This window comes from Strix aluco, chromosome 3 (assembly GCF_031877795.1).
Source record: "Strix aluco isolate bStrAlu1 chromosome 3, bStrAlu1.hap1, whole genome shotgun sequence".
Lineage (NCBI taxonomy): Eukaryota > Metazoa > Chordata > Aves > Strigiformes > Strigidae > Strix > Strix aluco.
In genome coordinates this window covers 39914618-39938933 of record NC_133933.1, presented here as the reverse complement: position 1 = coordinate 39938933, position 24316 = coordinate 39914618, and the positions used below count along the sequence as shown (strand labels likewise).

At 39.1% G+C, this 24316-nt stretch overlaps 1 protein-coding gene across 1 annotated transcript in view; it reads left to right on the top strand.

Moving 5' to 3' along the window:
- The window catches only part of RASGRP3 (RAS guanyl releasing protein 3), a 52500-nt gene that overhangs the window by 5550 nt on the left and 22634 nt on the right, over positions 1-24316 (top strand). Inside the window, exons 2-9 of the mRNA XM_074818236.1 lie at positions 12184-12373; positions 13866-13968; positions 14635-14697; positions 15842-15973; positions 17227-17374; positions 19997-20170; positions 20583-20699; positions 21007-21282. Of these exons, the coding sequence (XP_074674337.1) occupies positions 12304-12373; positions 13866-13968; positions 14635-14697; positions 15842-15973; positions 17227-17374; positions 19997-20170; positions 20583-20699; positions 21007-21282 (1083 nt within the window). The 5' untranslated portion in view covers positions 12184-12303. The remainder of the gene's footprint in view (positions 1-12183; positions 12374-13865; positions 13969-14634; positions 14698-15841; positions 15974-17226; positions 17375-19996; positions 20171-20582; positions 20700-21006; positions 21283-24316) is intronic.

The window sequence follows — 24316 nt, the reverse complement described above, 5'->3', positions numbered from 1 at the left end:
GGCATCACAGTTGCACCTATCTAGTATGGGAGTGACATGCTAGGTGTGACCAGAGGATGCTTAACACAGGCAAGGCAGAGGAGTTTCTGGTGTACAGATCCCAAAAGGACTTAGGACTGACCTAAGTGGGGAGCTTCTTGGTGTTGCTGACTCTGATAGGCTTCTCAAAGCCCACTGTTGGGCATCTGGGGACTTTAATATTGAAAATGCAGAGAGAGGTGAAAAGCTCTAGGCAGTCACCTTCCAGGGTGAGGAGGTGAGAAGGAGAGACCAGGCTGAGAATCACACCCCTGGAGTCAGACCCTGGAAGTGAAAGGGAGTCAGGATTTGGGCGCTTAATCCTTCTTTTGGATCTAGTTCTCAGCTCACATCGCAGAACCAAAATAAGAGAGGTGGTTTTCAGATTAATATATCTTAAGTAAAGACTCTCTTGCAATTTGCTTCATGTTTCAAAGTCTGATCCTTTTGGAATTCTTGCTTTGATTTAACTATATTGATTTGGAGATTGGTGTAAACTCTGACTTGGGCATGATTATCTGGTATACTAGTGCTTATAGAAATATAATTTGTTTCTGTAAGTAAGCTTGGAAAGGAGTGACCTGTTTTGAAAATCTGACTGCAATAGCAGTCAGTCTTTCAATGCTGAATACTGGGGAAAGGAAAACAAGTCCCTAAGCTTCTATCTCAGCTTCTAAATCTTTAATTTCCTCCCCTTACTTGACCAATTTTTTCACTTCATATTAGCTTTACCACATAGCCAGAGGATTTTTAATTTTTTTAATCATTATTGGAGTTAAGCAGAACCTTCAAGAAATTCTGATTAGCTCCTTAAATTTGGTAAATAGATGCTAAGGAGTAAAAAGTTATGAGTTTCTTCTGTAAATACAAAGCAAACAGGCTTGGATGAATTTAATGTCTTCCAAGTTACTCATGAGGGTGACAGGTATTTGGGATAGCCTGAACCAGCCACTGGAAAGGCCTTATACTGCCAATTAACTGAAGGGGTTTCATCCACACAGCCAAAAAGATACTTGGTGGAGTACGTGATTCTCAACTGTTACAGCTACAGCAACTGCTCTTGTTGATTTTAGTAATGGTGAATCTTTGGCCCTGCATCTCTACAAACTATGCATTTTGGGATTTTCTACAGATCTTACTCTTCTAGGCAGAAAATACAGGTTGCACTACAAGTACATGAGTTTTAGAGAATTACAGTGTTGCATCTTAAGACATGAGCACTGGAAACTTAACCATTTAGTAAGGCTTGTTTCTGAAGTCCCGTTGTAGCTATGTGTTCTGTGGTCGCGGAAGTAGGATATTTGTGTAGCTGCAATCCTCTGTTAAATATTTTTCATACAATAAATATTTAACTACCAAAATAATATTAGCAAACTAAAGATCAAAGTTACTTGTTTAATATATTACTTGTTAAGGCAGAAGCTGTAAGATGCTTTTCCTCTTTTTTTCGAGATAGATTTTTTTATGCTGCTCCTTCCCCTTTTTCTAATTGTCTTGCTGCTCTGTATACCTTTATATATAGCACCTTCTTCAGATGAGCTTGTGTTTGTGTTTCAAGTCTTTGATGAGAAATTTCCGTGTTGCCATTAGTCTCTTTTTAAAGAAGGTATTTAACTTGTTGGCTGCAAACTGTCTTGGCTATTAATAAAAGTCACTCTTGTTGCAAAAGCTTGGATATAGGAATCAACTGTGGTGATGCTGTTCTCGTATCCTGTACTCTGTAGACTTCTTGTATCATAAACACTTTTAGAGGTTTGCTGTGTGTCTTCATATGGTTGTACTAACCAGTGTGTGTTCCTTAGTAGACCACTTAGTAAGGAAACAAGGTTTAGTCAGCTGACTGATGGTTGCTTTGTTGACTCTGAAAAAAGTACAAAATCTAGTCAGACACGCTAGAAAGAGCAACTGATCTTTTCCCTGCTCTTTTCTGTTGCAGGCTTGCTGTTTTAAAAACCTCTGAACTGGCTTAAGAAACATAGTATGCCTGTGTTTAATATACTCACTTCGCATCATTAAGAAAACCAAAGCTGCCATTGTTTCACCCATCTTCCCAAGGGAATCTCATAGAAAATAACTAGATGTAAGACGCTGCTTATGTATTTTGATGTCCAGCATCTGCTGACTGAATTTTGCAAAGAAGGATGCTGGATCTTTCCTGACCTTCAGGCTGTGTTTTCACTCTACCAGCTTTTTTGCATGCCTGCTTGCCTGTGAGTTGTGAGTCATCGGTGACTTCTGCAGAGGCAAAACCGTAGCACTGCACAAGGCAGGCATCCCTGATTCATGTGAGCGTGCAGTAGAAAGCAATTTGCATGAGTTCCTAGGATCACACAGCAGGTCTGTCTACTGTCATGTGTGTCTGTCCGTGTTTTCTAGCATACCGTTTTGATTTGCATTCCCTCTTTAAACAGTGACTGCTCTAAAATGAATGGGAAGCTGCCGCCCGGAGTGAAAAGGGTTAATGGCCATTAGCAACTGGTCCAGGCTCTCTCCTTGTCTGGGACCTATTAGCACATCTGTGGGGAAATAGCAGTTACATGTGAACCATTTTCTACATTCATCAAAGGGAAAAGGGAGGATGATTCCATTAGAAATGCACCGTAACAGCCAAATGAACAAAAGGAGCCAAAGTTCTGTCCTGCCCCTATGTCCTTTTAACTCTTACTCCATCTCAGACATCCAGCTTCCCATTACTTAAGTCTCTGAAAGCCTCTTCCTGCTTTTATTGTTTTGCCAGTTGCTACCTTCAATTTACTGCACTGATAAGTATTTCCCAGGCTGTAAATGTGTGGTAGAGATATTTCTGAAGCCAACCCCTGTTTTGATTTCAGTCACAGGAGGAAAGGTCAGCAGCAAAACTGCTCTCTCCACATGAGAAGGCCACTGCTTACACCAGGATAGGTATAGGTTGTGAATTCATGGAGAGAGGTGTGAGGTAATGTATGGGATAACAGGGGCAAAGAAGAAGAACAGGCACTTAACCTCCCCTCTTCACAAGGTGATACCCTTGCTTTTATTGGATGTAAAGTGACTGCACTTGTTCTTCAGCTTGGGGAATGCCGGAAACCAAAAAGAGTGAGAAATCAGACACAGTTGCTGATGCTGGAAATGATAGCACGTAGGTAGGAGGTCTTGAAGTCTCCCTTCACTGGTATCAGGGGCTGTATTTTTAATCTTCTCTTGATACGGTGTAGCTGCAGAACTGGAAAAGGGAAGAGGGAATGTGTTGTAACATCTTGCTTTTTGAGAGGCTTAGCTATAATCTCTACTGTTTGGGTGACCAGCACAAGACTGTAGAGCCTGACATGCTTGAGAAGCTCCACGCGTGTCTGTAATTCCTGTGGCATCATTATAATGTGTGGCACAGATGTTTGCAGTGTGGCTGTCTGCCAGCATGGGCCTAGAAAGTATTGTGCCATGAGCAGTTAGTCTGCAGAGGGAAGTAACTGGAAATTACAGAATTATATGGAGTGAAAAAGCTTCTTCCAAGGGAAAATTGATTTGGAAGTCATGGGTTTATCAGACAAGAGCTTTGATACCAAACTTATGGAATTTTAATACAAGTTAGAGTCTCTTATCATTCCTCTTTGTCTTAAAATTGATTGGAAAGTGGTGTGAAACTGAAAGCAGTGCTGACAATTAAAATTGTCGTAATTCTTGGAAGATTTAAGAGCTTCAAAAAAGACACTACCCAGGGACTATGCTACTATAGAAGAATTTTGGCTTAGTTAAAAATAAGACAAAATAAGCTTTGTGGGGGAAAATACAGATCTCCCAGCTGAACATATCAGAAGGTCTAGGTAAATATGGCCTATGATTAATCTAATTAATCTAATTAAGAAATAAGTAATGATAATAAGTAATCTAATTAATAAATAAGTTATTTTTCTAGCTTGGCTTTAAGAGAATATAGCTGGCAAAGGTAAATAATAATAAAATATTAAAATGTTTTGTAACAGATATATGATAATAAATATACTGTGTCTTTGTCTTTCAGAACTGAAGCGTTAATTATTTCCCCATATGTTTTTTAAAATAATTTTTAAAATGTTTTTTCTTGGGCTGGTCCAGTCTCATTAAAGGCATGTAACAGTGTAACCAGTCAAGAATATATACTGATAGGTGTTTTTTTCCCCTGACTTGAGCTATGTGACTAGGTTAACAAAGCAGACTTACTCATGAAGGACTGTAAAGAGTATGCAAGTCTGTGAATAGCAGAGGTAATTGCCAAGAGTTTCTCTGAAGGCTTACAGGCAGTAGTATAAATTGTAAGATGTATTGACAGTGTATTGATTTGGTTTCTGAAAACAGACTGAGTTAGAGTATGTGAACACTTACTGCTGTTACCTGTCCTCTCCCGAAGGGTTGTACTTCGGTGTTGGAGATCTCTAATGTATCTGAAGGGCAAAGATTCTCAGAAGAGCTGTGTCCCTTGACATCATACCCATTAATCAAATGTCTGATACTTGTAGTTTTATTTTTGCTTTACTGGAAGTAGCAAGACAACAGCAAGCTTTTGTGACACATATACTGAGAAGTGTGGCTGAAAGTTTTCCTCTTTTTGAAAATGAACTAAAGCCTTCCTTTAGCTCTTCCTTTTAACCTGATGCATTCTGGGCAATTGTACTACCTTGACCTATGGAAAGTGGAAGTAAGATGTCATCATAGTACATGAAATAACTCAAGGATATATGTTCAGATTTTACAGCCATTATTAGCTGGAGATACAGTTATAGAGGGAGATGTCAACACAGTAAATTGAGGAAACAAGTGTAGAAGTGGATGGAACAAAACTGAGCTGTGATAGATAACCAGTTCCATGAAATGCTAGAATTGCAATTGAGAATGAAACCTTTGTTGTTTTTACAAATCCAGCTATCAAGTTATCCATTATTTTAGGGGGCTTATAAGTGGGGAAACCTGGGATTTTTTTCTGTTGTCTCAGAAATCATCTTGGTTATATTTCACAGAAAGAGATAAGAATGCTAAACAAAATGCTGTCTAAGCAGCTCAAGCCTTAATCAAGTGACTTTCTGATTACTGAAACTATTTGGTCGTGTGACTGTCCATTAGCATTCCTTGTGATTTCTGTAAGCTTCTCTTTTATGTTAGGTCAGCATGTATTGTACCCCATATGCTAATTTAAGAACTTCTACAAGCAGTTATATGGCTCTGAGCTAATAGTCTGGTAGTGCATATGAGTGGATCTGTATATCCACTTGATTTCCTATGTATGGTCCTATTCATTTAACCTGTTCCTATAGAATAGTAGGTGTCTAGGCCCTGAAACCATTTATAATACCCTTCTGTGTTAATTGGGTGACCTCTGATGACCTGAAAGTATGTATTTAGCTCAGTGAACTCTTCTCTCCAAATTAAGCATGATGAAATACATTTTGACAGTTTGTAACCTGCATACTTTTATGCTAAGGTGACAAATGCTCACCCCTTAGAGGCTATATTGGATGCAAATAGTAAGGTTTTGGCAGCAGGGGGGCTGCAGGCATGACCTCTCTACAGGGAGATCAGGAGTTGCCCTGTGTCAAACACAACCACTTCCAGCTGTCTTTGCAAGGGACCCATCGCAAGCCACAGCTGAGCCGAGTTGGTGGCACCTCTGTGAAAACATATTTAAGAAAAGGCAAAAAAATGCCAAAGGGGAGGGAACACAGGGACAAGGGAATAGAGAGGAGGAGGGAAGAACAGATGGAATAACAGAGGTCAGAGGACAAGGAGGTGCTGTGTGGCAGAGCAGGTACTTCCCTGAAGGGACTGTGGCCCATAGAGGACCCATGCTGGAGCATAGACAAGACTGACAAGGAGGGAGCAGCAGAGAGAAACTGCTGTGTACTGACCTTGACCTGCACTGCTTGTAGCCTCACTGAAGGGACTGGGTGCAACCTGCAGCAATAACAAGGGCGGAAGGAGAGGTGTCTGGAGTGAAGCTGAGCCGGGAAAGTGGGAGGAAAGGTGTTTTAAAATTTGTCTTGTTTCCCAATACCCAAATTAGTAATTAAATATTTATGTTAATTGGCAGGCAAATGAAATAGAATAGGTGAAACTTTATCCCATGGAGTCTGAGAGCTGGGGAGCCATGAACATCCCCTGTGCAGTGTCTGTTGTTGATATGAGGCTTGGCTTTAGCTGTCCACCAGCAGTGTACAATTAACCATCCCCCTGTCCTCTCCCCTTTTCAGACACAGACGTCCCACTCTGTTTAGTGTCTTTTGAAGTTCCCCTTTGATTCAGAAAAAGAATGAATCAAAGTAATAGGTTTATTGTGTAACTACTGTCTGAAGGTGTGTAGCAAAGGTGAATGAGTACTGGTGAGTCACATTGGATGAGCCCAAGACTCTCATATTTCATTTTCATTCCTCTCCTGCCCGCAGCAAGGCTTGTATCTTGCATTCATGGAGCAGTGCCACAATCTCTCCCTTGTTCTGTGTCCTCGCTTCACATGACAAACGTCATCAGTAAGCCAGATGTGCTATCCTGCAGCCAGCTGCATGTGATGGTTGAGGTCATGGACTGGGACAGAAGCAGTGGCATTAGGCTGCCTGACAGCCCAGCATCACTGCCCTTTCCTGCTTAGCACAGCTTTGGCATGTGTCCGATGCTGGAGAAACCTGACCATGTCACTTGCTCAGAGTTTTCTAGAAACGGACTTGTGTGTACTGTAGTAAATAAACTGGTACTGACCACCTACAAGAAATATTTAACTGCTTGGAGAGGAAAAACTTCAGGAACTATGCATTAGGCTACCTAAGACCTGTTGACTTGAGCCCAAACAGATGTCTCAATTGCACCTGTGTAGGCAAAGGTGCAGGCTGTTATATGTCCCAGCTGGGATTCTTATTATGGTAATTACACTAATATGCGTGGAGACTAATCACAAGAAAAGGCCTCATTTGTGGAAGCTGCCACTACATCTACAGGGTAGCAGATGAACTCTGTCCTGAAGAGCTTGCCCTGGGCACAAGCAAGACAGGATAAAGGAAAAAGCTGTAACAAGGGAAGTTACCCTTAAACCTTCTCATGAGAGTCCTGATTTCTTCTTGGCTTCTTTTTCTGCATACTGTTACCAATTCTATTTCCCAGTTCAGCTGCTCACATTTAGCACTCTTTCTGCAGCAGCCAGGTGGAAGCCGTTTAATGCAAGCATTCAGTGTTATGTGGTGTAGGCTTGGAGGAGGGGGAGATGAGGGGACGTCTGGCTTACTTAAACCCCCAAGAATGTCATCATCTTGTAAAGAATATGAGTCTCTTGTGTGCAGGCCTCTGGAAAGTTTATGGATAAACTGAGACCCATAGAGGTGCCTCTGTGTCAGAGTTGAACTGTTTGTGTGTGGCTCTATTTATTGTCCCCAAGTAGAAGGAAAATAGCCCACTTTTCATTAATGGGGAAAATGCTACATGCATATTTACTTTGGCTTGGCTAAAAAGCTGTTTAAATTTCATTTAGCTAAATAAATATTACTCTGTATGTCAAATTTAAGCCTATTTAAACCCAACTTACTGGTTTAGCTTGCACCTGTAACCAATATAACTTGCTTGAAATCCATGTGAAAGTGCCCACACAGGGATTTGTACTGGCTTGACATTTTAATATTAAACTGCCATAACTTGTAGGTGTGGACTTCCCCTTAGTAGCCTCCAGCAGTAAAAGTGATGTCTTTTGGTTTTACTAACGACAGTAGCCAACATTTAAAACTTGACTGCATGCTTCCCCACTCTGTTCACACCGTTTGATGCTTTTGCATAAGACCACAAGTTTACTGGCAGGGTACCCTGTTTCTTTTAAAAATGAATGTATTACACCTGGCCACATCTGTCTCAGGAGCTTACAGCCTACACACTGGTTTTAAATACATCTATCAAGACAGTCCGCAATAGTGCTATGTCAAGACCTCCAAAATGTTGAACAAAAAATGCAATTACACTGTACAAGAATGCTGAGTAAGGCCATCTGCTCAAAGTAGCTGTCTGTGTGCATGTGGCAGTCAGGGTGATGGCAAGACTTGAAAGGGACTCTGTCTTGTAGTTCAGTCCACCGGGAACTTCTAACCTCTGGGCACATCACTGCAGATATTTCTCCTTTCGCCCTAAGTAGGAAGTACGCATCCCATAATGGTGATATATCATGAAATAAAGCATGACATGCCTGATACCATGACTTGGTTCATAGGAATTTTATGGTTGTACCTGTTATGTAAATGAAGGGGGTCCTTTAGACAAAGCTGCAGGCTTTGAAGGTACACTAAGACTTACATTGATCATTTTCCTACCATCCTTCACCCAGTCCTGACTATTGCCCTGAAGTCCCAGCAAGACTTATAGTGGAGTCTGTCATCTCAAGTGACCCAATTAAGAAATGAGAATGGATAGCTGTGGAGGATTGTGTGCCTCCTGTGTTCTTAATAGCCTCTGTAAACCACAGTAAACCCAGTAGGATGTATAATTCCATTATAAGGGAAAATTTTTTTTCATTTCATTGTAGTATGCAATCATTCACTAACTGTGTGATGTCATTGAGTGAGCTCTGTTTTTCTTATCCAGCTTTCCTGAATCCCCCTGAAACAGATGAATGGCAATGAGATGTCTCAGAGTTACATTAGGAAGCACCTGAGGGCAGAGATTCTCTAGGTTATCCTTATTTGGAAATCAAATTGCACCTTTGGCAAACAATTTTTTAATAGTAACCACTTATTTCAAAGTTTTTAATTCTTTACATGCATTACATATATGTATTTATACATATATTATACATTTTATATATACACATTATTATACATGTATATGTATATACATTATATACACATATTATTACCTGTATGATTGTTTTGTGCTTCTCATGTTGAGCTGTTGACTATCAAAATATAATTTATTTAATTTATGTAGATGAAATTTATAGTTGTACTTTACTCATCCATCTCTAGAGCTGTTGGTGTGGTTGTATACCATTGTGGCATGACATAGACAACACGTTTATTGTTCTAGTAGAACAGCAGTGCTTAATCACACAAGTAGTGATGTAATGGTTGTAGTTGTTGGAGTCTGCAGTCAAGAGATGTGATATCAGGTTTTGGCTCAGCTGTGAATATGTAGTTTAGCCCAGTCAGCCAGTTCTTCCTCCAGTGGAAATGTTTTATTCTTCTTTTAGAAGCATTATGAGAATAAAACCATTTAATGGTCAGATAGAATGTTTGGGGGAATGGCACTGTAACATCAGGATCTAGGTATCTACTGGTAAAGTAGCTGTCATGTAATTAAAAAAAATCCTGCAGTTTTACATGGAGCAGTATTTGTCGATTACTACATAGCTGCCGTAATGCTGTTGCCAACAGAAGATAGGAATGACGCTCTCCTATGCTATATATTATAGAGGATGGTAATACTAGCAAAACTGAAAAAGCAGATCAAATCTCTTCACCTATTACATTTCATGCTAGCAGTTTTCAAGGGATAGGCAGAAAATGTAATGGCTTCTCTTGATTCAATTTTTTAAAGAGCTGGGTAAAAAATATGTTGAAATAGCCCATGTAAAATTTATTTTGTTTTTCTCCTCTTGAAAAAAGAAGTTGAAAGAGCTAGATATCTGGCTCTGTGAAAAATCAAGCCAGTAATTTGAGCACTTAGAGAAGGATTTTGGGATAGTCGAAAAGGACAAACATGCCCAGAGTGGGATTCTAGCAAAAGTTAGGTGCCAAATACAAAGTTGTGATCTTGAAAAACACTGCTCAGCTACTGGCTAACTCTCAAAGCAAGTAAACCAAGCAAATGCTCTACTTTGTTATTTTCCCTTTAAATACATAAACAGTCTTGGGAAGAAAGACTGAACCTAGGGTGACCCTGGCTCATGTGTGGCCTGACCAGCAGGCTAGAGAGCCACGTATCTCCCTGTATGCTCTCTCTGGTTCACTTCAGATAACTTTGGGTTTTGTGCAATGGCTCAGCTTTTGCAGAAAGGGTTGAGGCTGCCCAGCCTAGCCCCAGACCTAACTGTTAGGACGGACACCTTCTGCTACAATACCAAGTGTGGGTTCGAAGCCAAGGACCACGGTGTACCCACCTTCCCCTTTTTCTTAAGTGAGTGCTCTGGCTGCTTACTGTTGTGTGAAAGGAGTAGTTTTCCCCCAATTAGTTGCAAATAGGAGCTCTGCTCAATTCCTAATTGCTGGAAAAACAGATGTGTGTTCCTTCAAGAGGGAGTTCTATACCACCAAACTCAGAGGAAAGTGCTTTCTTCCAGCTAGAAGGAAGGCACTAGCAGGGCACAACTGATGTTTGCACCTATCTGCTCATGTTTCCTGTTGGCTGACCTAGGCTGCTGCAGCATCATGTGCACACTGACTTGTAGAAACTCCCTGCTTGGTGAGCTGTGCTTATTTCCTGCAGGCTCCTTCTCTCAGTTTCAGGGAAAAGTGTGTCATATCTAAATCCTTTGTTGGATGGCATGAGAAATAACCTGGCTGTAGGCACCCATCAAAAAATAATAGTATTTTTGGCTGAATGGTACATTTTGAAGTTCTTCCAAGCAAAACAGTGCTGCATGCTTAGAGCAGCCTGGGCCCTGCAGGACTCTGAAGCCAGGTCTATAAAGAATTATCCAGTGTGGGACAATTTTCCAGGTGCTGGGATGCAATACACTGTGCTGCTGGAGGTTCTCTTACCAGCCAGTGGTCTCCTAAGTGGATCTCAGGTGCAGGTAGGAATTAGCATAAGCCAGCAATAGGCACTTTGCAGGTGCCAACTCTGTTTGGAAGGTTGAGAGACTTCACTGGTGTAGGTACAGGCCAACCTCTGCTAGTTGGCCTTGGCACCTGGGACCCAGCCTGGGCATGGTCAGTTCAGTAGTGTGGACCTAGCCTGAATGAGAAACATTTTCTTCTCTTCTTGGGAAGTTGGAGCTGTGTCAGGATAAGTTGACCCTACCTTTTGCTGAGGAAGGAACATGCCTGCCCGTGCCCTGGGTGTGAGCTGGCTGGCTGAGGTGGCACCAGCAGGGCCAGCAAGGCTGCCACTGTCTGGTGTCCCTTGGGTGGCTGGCCCATGGTGACGTCTGCAGGGCTGCAAGCTCACAGGGACCTAGCTCAAAGCACTTTGTGCTTATTGTAACAGTGGCATTTGAGAGAGGGTCAGGGTGGGTTAGTAAAAAGGGTGAAGGATGCCAGTCCTATCAGAACTGAATTTGCAGATGAGGTCTGTGATACGGTAGGTTTGAAAAACTTTACATTTCTGGACGAATTAAGGCAGGTATATGCTTCCTTAGTGCTTTGCATGACCAACATCAAAAAGTTATGTACATGCAACAACTTCTAAAAAGCACCTCCCCAAATTCCTTCATTGTTTTGCTTTAAGGACTGTTTTAATTCTACTCTTGGCTTTTTTTCCTAGAAAAGTTGCTGGGTGTACTTTGTTATTATTTGTCTCATTTCAAACGCTTGCTAGGGGTCAGGCAGTAGTGGGGCTTAGTCACAGATAGGCAATAAAATACTGATTTCTTCTTTAAATATAACCCAAAAAATTATTTCTGAAAACTTGTAACAGGGTATTTTGCATGTCTTTCAGTTGAATGGATATTTGATAATTAAATGCATAGTAGATGTATGCTACAGTTTAGAAGTTTCTGTGTGTGTTCAGCTTTCTGTGAGCTACCGTGGGAAGATTTATTTAAAAAAGCTGTAGGGACTGATCTTAAGTTTCTTTGAAAAATCGCCTCCTAGTTTAATGTTTGCTATGAACTTCATTAAATATTTTATATGGCCTGTGCCAATTAAGACCATTAGCATTACCATGAACCAGTAACCTTAGGAAAAAAAAACAGTTATGCTTAAAAACATAAAAGCAGGGTTATTAACAAAATGTGACTTATCAAGTGTAAATAAAATGACCTGAACAAAATGTGCGTCACTGTACATGCATGCCCTCGTTTACCATCTGGTTTCTGTTTTATGATGCTAGCTATGGATTTATTTTGTGCTAGTGGACAAACAATTGGACAACACTTAAAAACACAGGCTGGAATGTAGGGAAAGCTTACAGCAGTCTTTCACGTGCTCTGTATCATGTGGAGAAAAAACAGTTTATAGGAAGGATGAGTAAACATTGCATCCTGATAAACCTTCCACATAGTCATATAATTATGATTTCTTTTACTTTCTTCAGATTTTCCTTGAAGCCCAGCTAAGAATGCAACCAACAATAAAGTGAAAAAGCTGTACAGCTGAAGAAGCATCCTTCTAGTCGGTGAAAATGTCTCTTATTTTTTGACAACATTAAAGGACAATGGGGTCAAACACACTTGGAAAGGCTGCAACATTAGATGAGCTTTTGAACGCTTGTATTGAAATGTTTGGTATGCTTTTTCAATATTTTACTTTGCTGTTCTTGAAATTCATCTTATAATATAACCCCTGCTGTTCTCTGATTTAGCCAGTCTTTCCCTTGGCAAACAACATTTCTGTTCTGTAAAATTTTCCATGTTTCATTTTGGCCCAGAATCACATGGGCCAGAATTTTAATCATATGCAGACTGTATTAAATTTTCTTAATACAGATAATGCACAGTGATGGGCATAGTGGTTTTTAAAATGCTGGCCTTCACCAAGAGAAATGTTTAGTTGAATTATTCAAGGAGTTATTTCTGGCATTGATCTTTGTCTTGAGTGGTTACACAGCTGCCTTTCTGACCAGTCATTTTTTTGAAAGGTTTTCTGAATCATCATGGAATAATTGGCAATAGTATGACTTAAGGCTCATGTAATCTTTTTACTCTTATTAAATGTGATGTACCAGGTCTGAGGGAAAAAAGTGATGAAATAGACCTTGATCCATAACACCATTAACCATGATATGTGTCACATTGCAGTCAGATGAGTTCATGGATGGGCTTAAATGCATTGAAATGGGGCCTTAATTCACAAAGCTACATTTAGATTATGTTGAAAAGCAAGACAGCTTTTGGCTGGAATGAGGTATTAGGGGTTTTTCCTTTGTGGAGAGAAACAAGTATCTAAAGGTGAGAGAGTTTAAATAATTAAGAGGCAGATCTTGCTACTGAGTGTAGTGCATCCCCATGTAACCCTGTTTGTAGATACCTAATGACAGGTATCAGGGCCTGTATACTTGTTGTCTGTTGCAAGTTGTGCCTCTCTTCCTTGTATACACACTCCTGACAACTGTCATCCATCAGTAGTTCCCATTTCATACATGCATATCATCTACTGTCTTTTAAAAGAGTGACAGACAGACAATAACCTAAGATTGCAGATGTTGAGGAACACTGATGGTCAGCCAGGCTGCCAGGGAATAAGTCTTCCTGTAGTTTCAGTGGCTACCTTGCAAAGACACAAGGGGCTGTATGACAGCTGGAGATGGAACCCTGGGCACAGATGTGAGGTGCTGCTTTGACATTGAATTCCTTGAGGCAGATCCCTTTTTTTAACAATCTAATTGTTAACATAAAGCTATAAAGCTGCAATAAAACAAATATTGGAAGGGGTTATACATAAATCACCTCCCCACCCTTTTGGTGGACTAATCTGGGATTTGTTCTTTGGGTTACTGGCAGTCTCTTTGTATAATGTTTAGCATAGTGCTGTCCATACCCGTTATTCTAGCTATTACCTATTATCTACACTGGTTATTTTTTTTAACCTACCCCTACAATCTAGCTGTAGTTATCATTAAAGGAGCAATTGTGTTCTTTGGTTTTGTTTCCTAACTATTTGGTAGATAATGGCCCAACATTTCCACTTCTGATCCTTTCTCTCTGACTCCACTTGGAGAATAAAGGCTCCTCTCTGATCCTGAATAATGTGGTTAACTCACTTGTTTCTGTTTTGCAGATGACAAAGGAAATCAGTGCTCCAGCCATTTGCCAAGAACCTTTCTTTTAATGCACCGGTGGTATCTGCCTTCCACAGAGCTGGCTGGCAAGCTTCTGTCCACATATCCTTTCAGGAAGACTTGCAATTTGACATACTTGCAATTTGACATCACAACGTCAAAGGCAGATTATTTCTGTGACTGCATGTCAAATTGTGTCAATTAATTAGTGACAAACAAGGTTTAAGGGTAAGATTTTTTTCAGCTTAAAAGGTGGAAGTCTATGAGCTTCTTTCTGCTATTGGTTGTGGACTTTTTCCATATGTACAGGTTTTCTGAGGCATACTTTGAATTAACTTTGAATAAGTGGAAATATATTTCCAAGATAACTTTTCAAATGTGTAATGGCTGGCTAGCCTTGGACTGATACGAACTTTCAGTGTTAGCTAAGCACCCACATGTCATTTATACCTCTTATAGACTTCAGTAATCAGAAATATTGTTGTATTTGGTTAGCCAGAGCTGGCAAGAAATCATTCAGCAGAATATTCAGAATAGTATAATAGATGCATTTTTGGTAGGGCAAAAAAAAAAAGTGGCAGCCAGGAAATGGTCTTTGTCCCCTAAGGTGCTGTGAAAGTGAATGAAATATCAGAGCATACTCTGGTTATCTCTAGAAGAAAAGTTTGATACTGTTTTTTATGCATCTAGTCTAGTGTCAGAGCCTTCTGTGGATTAAAAACAGCATTACTGACTCAAGGCACACAAAGCTTTCTTTAACTAGCCTACATATAGAGATGCCAATGGAGAGAACTGCAATGAATTCAGATTAAAAATCTGCTACTTCATGAGGTGAGCATGCTTCTGGTCCTCTAGCATTTTGGTTTTATGCTTCTGTGAATACTATCAATTAATTAATTAAAACTAAACCATGGAAATATAAAGTTTTTCTTTTTTTAAAAAAAACTTGATCTCCAGTCCATATTGAAGAGTGAATTTCTGTGCTTTGAAAACAGTTGTTTACATTGAGCCATCCAGTCTTTAAGGCATTTAACTGTATTGACCTAAAATAGCTGACTGAAAACTTGCACTATGATTTACCTGGTGTTGAGTGTGACATCTCTTAGAGGGAGACTAGTTCAGTGCCACACAGAGGAGAGACACATTTTGCTTCAAGATGTAGTCTAGTGTGGTAGAGGAAGATTGTCTCTGGGCTGTTGGCTTCAGTTCACACAACCTACATAATCTATGACAACAGGAGTGTGTTAGTGATGCCAAAGCTATTACAGGTTGATTATGTCCTGATCCTTGCACCGTCTCTGGCCTTGTTTCTATGGGAAAGCTTTCATGTGTTAGGCTGTGCTTGTGTAGGAAAAACACTCTGTAAAAGAGAAAGCATGAATTTTTAAGCTAACATGATATAACCTACTTCCCTCAAATAAATGCTTTTTCTTTCTGCCTCTAGACCAAGTTATATCACTGTGAAGAAAGGGAGGGAGGTATTGAAAGCAGGACTGATAAGGCTTTTTCCATACCCCCTTAAATAGCAGAGACATCTTGTTTACATGGTTATTGTGGTAGAACTGCCACCGAAATTCACATTTTTATTTTCATTGAAAAATCTTTTCTGTGTAGATACAGTGTCACACTTAGACAAGGGATAAGTGCAAGTGTCATTTGGGTGTCCTGGCAGTGTGAGTCATGACATGTGTGTGCCTTTTGTGTGTCACCTGAGGCATCACTTTAGTTTCACATTTCAGTAGAATGCTGCTGTGCTGTGCTGTGTTGAGTTAACCAAAGGAAATTATATGATAAAGTGGCTTTTGCCACTTCAGTATCACAGATTATCACAGCAGCAACAAGTTGGGGTAGTCCACCATCTCTGCCCAAAAGCCATTGGGTCTGAAATATTTATGTCCTATTAAATAAAATATGAGTATAGATATGCAGCCACTGAATCCATGGGCATCTCTGAACTGCTGTCCGTGGATTTCAGATACTGGATTTTGGAATTTCCTGCGGAGTTTAACTTGGATCTTGGGCTGATTCGTTTGACTGAAGAGTTTCGAGAAGTAGCCAGCCAGCTCGGATATGAGGATCACATCCATCTCATTGATATCTCCAGCATGTAAGGATGTTATGAGCTTCTCTCTGTCTCTGTAACTGCAGAATTTTAGTTCTGTGCAAAATATAAAAATATTAAGGGCCATCTTGATCTTGAGAGAGCAAAAAAGCAGTTACAAAAAGATGGTCTTCTAAATTTGAATTTACTGAAAATTTGAAATTCTAGTTGTAGTGTCACAGTAAAGAGAAGATTCTTATCTGTAAGTTTTTAATATAAACAGGAAATAAATAATTTTCCTGACAAAGCTAGTGCAAACTAAGTGATTAATATTACTTTTTTCCTATATTTTTTCATATAGAACAACAAGAAATGCAGTGACTGGCATGTTGTGTAAATCTTGCATTTTCTTAGGGAAGCTTTTTTGTTCTCTCATCAGTAACCTGCTAATTTTTTCTAATGGCTTTCTGTGTACTTCTATGATTTAACTGGATGATCTTTAGCATTCACATCTCTAGTATTACGGCATCAGAACGATTACATTACTATTTCCTTGACACACTGAAACAAAAATTACGTTTTAAACATCACCAGAAAGACTCTTGTATCTCACCTGATATTGTAGATTTTCTTTTAAAATATGGCACATGCATAGCGATTTTTCCTTATTTAAAAATGTCATAGTAACCTGGAAGGACAGCACTACTAATCTCAATGAAGGTTGCAAGACTTCCTGAAAGAACAGTATCAGTGAAATCACATGAATATTGTCTCTTAAACCTTAATTTTAAAATACTGTTAGCAACCTCCTTCTGCTCTCTGAAGTGCTTTTACTGTATGTAAGTAGGAATTATTCCACTGGTTGCAAGCAAATTATTTGCCTTTTTGTCCACCCACTTCTTACTCTTTTGTTAGCTGTTTGACTGTTTCTGCTGTTCCATTATTTCATGGACCTGTGGTCTTACAGAGTGAAAATTAAGCCTTGATGTTATTCAAGTCTTTTTTATTCTGTATCAGAATTTGGTGAGACTTGTTCTTGTATTCCCAAGGCATTTTTTAATTACGGCTTCCTGTATCATAGAAAAGAGTACGTTGTCCTTTTGTTCTGACAAAAACCTGCGATTATTTATCATTTGCAGTAGCGTCTCTGAAACTCTTATCTTCTGTTATGCACCTGAATGGGTTTTACTCTGAGTGGTTTTTACTGGATATCACAGATCAGAAAACGTCCGATCTTTCTCTTGGTGTTTTTATACTATGTGTGCAAACTCACATTGTACCCAAGCAGAAATGAGAATTGTACCTATTTTCTGTTGCAGTCCTTCCTATGACTGGATGAGAAGAGTTACACAGAGGAAGAAGATTTCCAAGAAAGGAAAAGCCTGCCTGCTGTTTGACCATCTGGAGCCCATTGAGCTAGCTGAACACCTCACTTTTCTGGAGCACAAATCTTTTAGGAGAATTTCTGTAAGAAGCCTACAACTTTGACACTTGTTATTAGGAGCCTGTCCTTAAAGAGTGTTCACATGGTTTAACATTTATGACGTTTTCCCCTCTACATTTCAGTGTAGTAAATCTTTATAATCCTTCATATGATGTACATAGCTATGGCTGCACCAGCACTTCCTTGATCTTTTTCATGATTGATGCTTTCAGGACAGAGTTTATATCGTGGAGAAATTCTGGGCAAAAATTACTGCTAAAAGCTACTGCAGCCATGTGTTGTAGCAATTGATTAAACTAATGTTATTGTTCAAAATCTTCAGGTGTTTCTTTTTCCTCTGAAGAAAATAGTTAATTAAATTTTCAGGAAACATCAGAGTCTTTGCAATAAATAATTTCTGAAGAGACTGAAATATATATAGTCCTCTTGTAGTCTCCATTCACTCCCAACCACTTCCTCAGAAACTGTCCCTTCATTTGCTGACTTAGGATAGGAAGATAATTCAGGTTGGGAGGGATCTCAGGAGGCCTCTAGGCCAAGCCCTTTCTCAAAGCAGGGTCAGCTCTGAGATAGATCATGTTCCTCAGGGACTTAGCCAGTTTGGTCTTGAAAACCTGCAAGAACAGAGGCAGCACAACTTCTCTTTCCTCCTTCTCCCATTTTGGCACTGAGGAAAATTCAGTTACAGTTGCTTCTTTTCGCACAGGATTGTACATGAACAAGGGGCAAAAATGGATGAAAATGTAAGTAGAAGCTAAAGCAAAACAAATTAGTAACCCAAATGCCAAAAGAAATGCTGTTTTCTGCTGGCAAATATACATATGAAAAGGTCACATGATGCTACTGTATCTGGTGGCAAATGGAAGCAGTAAGTTCTCAAGATGACAAGTTCTCTTCAGAAGAAAAAATGAGACCTTTTTAGTGTTTAGGAGCATGAAAGAAATCAAACTCCAAGCTAAGAAAAATATATGAGTTTTTTTGTTTGTTTCAAGAGAGGAAGGAAAAAGAGATCAATGAGGAGCTGAGACCAGTCTAAATAGAATCGCTTTTGACGTCATTTAATAATGTTCAAAGGTTTATTACTCTAGACTTCAAATCATGGGAAAACACCCTACCGTGATCTGTGCAATGCTAACCTCAAAGAAAGAGGGAGGGACAAGAAAAAAGGGATGGATTTCTAACTGGACTTAAGATATATTTTAATTCCTTTGGGAATTCCAGAAAGAAAACTCAGACCTGCAACTAATTTTGGGGTTTTCCTTCCCATTTCTAATTTGTCTGTTCATTCTTTGGCTTGAATTTTCCTCTCTCAGATCTTTCTCTGCAACCAGTTAGAGTTAATTAATCTATGCTATCCTGTAATGCAATGAAGAGGTTTGAAAAATGTGTTGCTTGTTTATATGAGACTGGTAATCAAAAAGTTGTAAGAATGGTACATTTCCAGGAAATAATGTGAAGAGCACACCTCAAGATGTAGAGGTTGAAAAATGAGCCCACTATCACTAATCTAATTTAAAGAAAATTGAGAACTGCTACAGAGAAACGACTAGCATTTATTTGGAGATGTCAATGAGACCAGATACGTTTATGCTATAAACTGTTCACAAATATAAGATTGCCATTTATTTTTGCAAGGTCCTCAAAAGTGTGATCTCAAAGCTATAGAATTGTAAAAGATTATTAGTCTGAATCACGTCTTTGGTTTTGCCTATTTTAAAAAATGTGGGAGAGAAGGAAAACCAGTGTTAACTATAACAGAAAACATTTAAAAGTATCTGAACACTGAGATACTGTTTATCTGCAGCTCTGAGAGGAGCATCTGCTGTGTAAGAGCATATGCCATCATATGGTCTTCTAGCAGGCAATTTTTGATCAGCTAAGACCAAGAAACCCATGTTGGCTGGCATTGCTATCAAATCCCTGCACAAGCTAAATTTATGTCATAAGTTTCCAAACATTTAGGGAAATCTAATTCTTGGGAGCAGTAGCTCTCCCATGTAGAACTATGTCCACAAACATATAGGGACAGAACAATAACATGAAAAGAAGCAAGATTTAGCGGAAGTAGCTCCTTGTGCTACAGATATTTTTTGACAGAGGAGGAAGAAAATGACTGCATAGTTAGCTTCTTGGGATGCAGTTCAAGCTCCTGTGAAGAGTGACAGAGCTCTTATTGATTTCAGTAGAGCCAAGATTTCCCTCTTTACATCAACAATGGAGTTGGTCAGGATATTGGAGTGGAATGAAAGCTCTTACTTATATGCTTCTTGCTTGTAGCACTAGGTAATTCCTATAGAGTATCATGCCATGAAGATATCAAGTAAAACAACACAAAATAAAATATTGTAAGTGTTGAGTAAATTATGGGAAAGATGATTCCATGGAAGTAGTAATCATGCTCATCATGCATGCTGCTATATTACCTGACACACAAACACTGAATTTTTAAATTGACATTTAAGTAATAAAAAAAACACCAACAACAACAAAATTTTAAGAAAGAACTTATGTGCAGCAGGGTCTGCTGACCTTGAGTCTTGATCAGTTTTTAAACAAGAGGAGCTTTAAAAGGAAAAAATTATCAAAGCTTCAGTTTGATTCTTAAGTTGTCCACTGTTTCACTGAAAATGCCTTTCCTCTGTTAGTTCACAGACTACCAAAGCTATGTAATCCGTGGCTGCTTGGAGAACAATCCTACTTTGGAGAGATCTATTGCTTTATTTAATGGTATTTCCAAATGGGTCCAGCTCATGGTTCTCAGCAAACCAACACCCCAGCAAAGGGCAGAAGTAATCACAAAGTTTATCAACGTTGCACAGGTAAGTCTTGCATTTGAGTCTTTTTCCTCCAGTATAAAGCAATAATACAAATAGGACTGCACTAAATAAATGAACTGGATGTTCTCTGTGCTGCTTCCTCAGTGAATAGCATGTTCAACATCACTGCAGGTTATTTGTTCAGGTGTGGTATATCTGCATTTTTTAACTAGCAGACATAACTATAAAATATTTTTTTTTGTTGTAGTCTGATTGACAACTGTGGCTATTGTGTGTTTCTTGTGGAGCTGAGCTAATTAAAAAAAGAAATCCTGAACCATTCTACGTCCCCTGATTTAGTGATTTCTACTTCAGCAGTTATAGGTTGTCTCCTGTTGCTTGTCATGTGTGACACTGGATAGCTGCCACGTGTATTTAATTAATTTTTAATTATCATGATCAATCTCTCCTGCAGAAGCTCCTTCACCTCCAGAACTTCAACACACTGATGGCAGTTGTGGGAGGTCTAAGCCACAGCTCTATTTCTCGCCTGAAAGAAACTCATTCTCATCTGTCTTCAGAAGTCACAAAGGTATGGTGGACTCCAGAATATAGACATATTGAGCCAAACATCACCTCTTTGAGGTCTGATGGGTTCTGCGGTGCAGGTGTCTCACCAGCACCGTACTTGGATCATGGCAGGGCATCCTAAAAGGCACTTTGGTTGCATTGTTCTTGGCAGGGAAGGATCAGCTCACTGAGGTCCTCTGCTTTATTGCCTTGAGTGTCAGAGAGGAAATTAACACTGTTGACACTCTGACATGAGTTACACTCATTTAAAAGATTAAGGAAATGCTATGAATGCTTTCACAGAGACTTGCTTCTCTGGCTATTTGTAGGACTGGAACGAAATGACAGAGCTGGTCTCCTCCAATGGAAACTACTGCAACTACCGCAAGGCCTTTGCTGACTGTGTTGGCTTCAAAATTCCTATTTTAGGAGTTCATTTGAAAGACTTGATTGCCGTCCATGTCATTTTTCCTGACTGGATAGATGAGAACAAAGTTAACATAGTGAAAATGCAGCAGCTTTCCATCACCTTGAGTGAACTGGTTTCCCTGCAAACTGCCTCTCATCATTTAGAGCCTAATATGGATTTAATTAACCTGCTAACCGTAAGTATTGAGCATGTTACAATTCACTTCAGTTATTCAGATGTTGAATGTCAGTAGGAATATTAATGTCTATAGAGATAAGTGCACATTGTTACCCCAGTTTTGTAAAAGAAAAGGGAGAGAATACAAAACAGAAACAAGTTCACATGAGGTGTGAATAAAGCAAAAGAGAGTTTCATTACTGTAGTATGTGATGGCTGGAAGCAGCAACAGGATTGTTATCAGTTAATTATTTTAAGAATGACAGAAAGAGAGCTGTATTTGTGTTAGGAGAAGTAAAACCTAAGTTCTGACTACTTAAAATTGAGGCTTATGTCTCCTGTGCAAAGACTGGGTGACATGTTGACATGGACACACAAGTGAAATTCCAACTTGGCCGTCACGCTGTTCTTACTCCCCTTCATGCTTAGTGTGCGACACAGCACTCTTCCTATCCAGTAAATAAAAATGCTCTTGAAGGGTATTAAAGAGCCCCTGCAACCCCTGCTCTTACCTCTTGGCAGTAGCTACATTTGGGGAGGTTTGAAACTTGCACACACAAATTACAGATAAGGATTTGAATGTCCCATTTCAAACCAAAGGAAAGTGAGATTTCAAAAAGACTGAATACATTTTTTTAAAAAACATTTTTTTAAAAAGCTTCAACTGACAATGCTAAAAGGAATTAATTTCCAGTCCCCTTTTTGATATGTAGACAATGACTGTCATTTTAATAAATACTACACTTTATTTCAAAACATACTGAAGTGTGGAGCCTGAACCATCAGACTAAATCCTGTTTCTATTGAAATTTAGCTATTTTAGCACTGATCTTAACTGCAGCAGTGTTTGACCCAACACCACAGTTTGTTCAGGTCACAGGCAAAAAACAGTGTCTTGGAATTAAAGATAGAACCTGTGAAACTTGAAAAAAAGCCATGTTATTTCTTATAAACCACTTGATGTTGTAGACAAATAACGGCCACCTACTCATCCGAGAGCAGTCTGAAATATGTCAAGTTAGGTAAAGGACTCTCTTAATATGTAATCATTTTATACTGTTTCTGTTCTTGTTATTTAACTTTGTCTTTCAGATCTCTAGTCTGGACTGAAAGAGAATCTCTTTGCTCTCCTTAAATCAATGGAATTTTTTTACAAAATAAGCTAGAAGTAAGAAAGGTCTGTGTGTAACTAGGGCAGATTTCAGAATTTTTCCAGTGTTTATTTTGTTGGATAGCATGAACTTCTCAGAATTTACTCCCTGGGGAGGTAGGAATGAATTTCCAGCTTTTCCTCAGTCAGGTCACAGACTTGAGGTGACTCATGACCTAGCTCATTCTAGGTAAATGCCTTAATTGGAGGGCTGTTGAGCAGGAGTTTTGGATTTTTTCCTTTCATGCTTTACTTTAAAATGCTAAAAAATACGCATATCTAGAAATTAAGCAGAGGTTGTAATTTGTGGTGGATTTATGCTGGAACTGATCAGGTACCAGGGTTTATGCTACAGAGGCTGACAAATATGAGCCTGAGTTTGAAGCAGCCAAGACAGTGGGGATACACCTGTGGGTTCATCGTAATGAGGAATGGGAAAGTCAGGGGGAATAGGAAAACCTTCTATTGCACTTAGGAGCAATCTGGGAACAAGTCCTAATCACAGTTAGTGGGACAGGGAGGAGAAGGGACTGTGTATTGCTGAGTGCAACACCCACCTAATTAAAATATTAGAGTATAAAGTCAGGTATTTATTACCTTGTTTTGTTTTAGTAGGGATTGAGAGTTGCTTTCTTATCTCACACCACTCTTTCCCTCCCTGCTCATTTCTGAAAGTTCATCCTTTCTTACAAGCTTGGCTGTGAGTAGAGGGAAGTAAAACTTCAGGTTTTAGAGAACTGAGCAATAAGAAACTGAACCCAAAAGGGCAGAAATTACACAGTGTGAAGTGAGAGATGGAAGCTGAACCACTGCTGACATTTTCATTAGCTGTTCTTCTCTCTTTTGGGTGACAGCCTGTTTTCCAAAAGGAGCAGAAACCTCCAATTTTTTCTAAGACCTTGCAGGTTCATTCCCATCATTGTATCAACCTGATTTTATGTATTTTACCTGTTTTTAAATTTTTAAAATATTTTTCTTGTTTTGTTTGATTTTAGCAAAATTATATGGGTTTTATTTATATCTACATAATATTTAATTCAGTATATTTCATCTACCAGGAGAAGTAATTGAGTACATGACAAGTACTTTTTTGCTTACTATGTTCTGATGTATTAATTCCTAATATAACTGTGCTGATTTTGGTTACAGTTAAGCCTATCTGATTGTAAATAAATGAAGCTGCATGCTGCAATGTCTATTCCAGTCCTGATCATGACTTAAAATTAACTTGTGCTGCTTTTTACCTCTTAGAATGATTCTATGGTGGTACCTTTCAATAATGATGGAGATAAACATAGGTATCCTAGGTGAACATCTGTACATACCCTAAAACCTTTTGAGGGTAATTCTGTCTTCATAGTAGTCACTGGAAGTGTAGTTGTGTCAAGTGTGTGAATTTTGATTTAAGACAGTGACTCTTGGAAAGGATAAAAACAAATTTCTGCAAAAGGTTTCTGGACCTGACCTCATTTGTACATATGAATACATTACAGTACTTTTTTTTTACATTGGTCTCTTAAACAGTAATAATGAACTTCCATAGTAGGTGAAATGTTTTTGTCAACCTTTTTGTTAATAAGAAAGTTTTAAATTATAGGCTGGGGCCAGAGAAAGAGGAGGAGAAAGCTAGGATTGCAGCCCAAAGCTGACAAGAACTGACTAAAAATAGTGGACCTTGTTATGTCCAAATGGTCTTTTAGCAGATTTAGCCTCCCTTGCTGCCAAAGTTATCCTCAGTTTTCAGAGCCTGAAGAAATAACAATTTATTGTTAGGTCTTCCCACTCTAATGTAAACTGTAAAAAATTTTCTTATCTTTAACTTACTTAGAGAAACTCCCTTTCAAAACTAGTAAATGTGTATAAGTATGTGGAGTGCTTTTCATTTGTGTGTGAACCAGCTCAC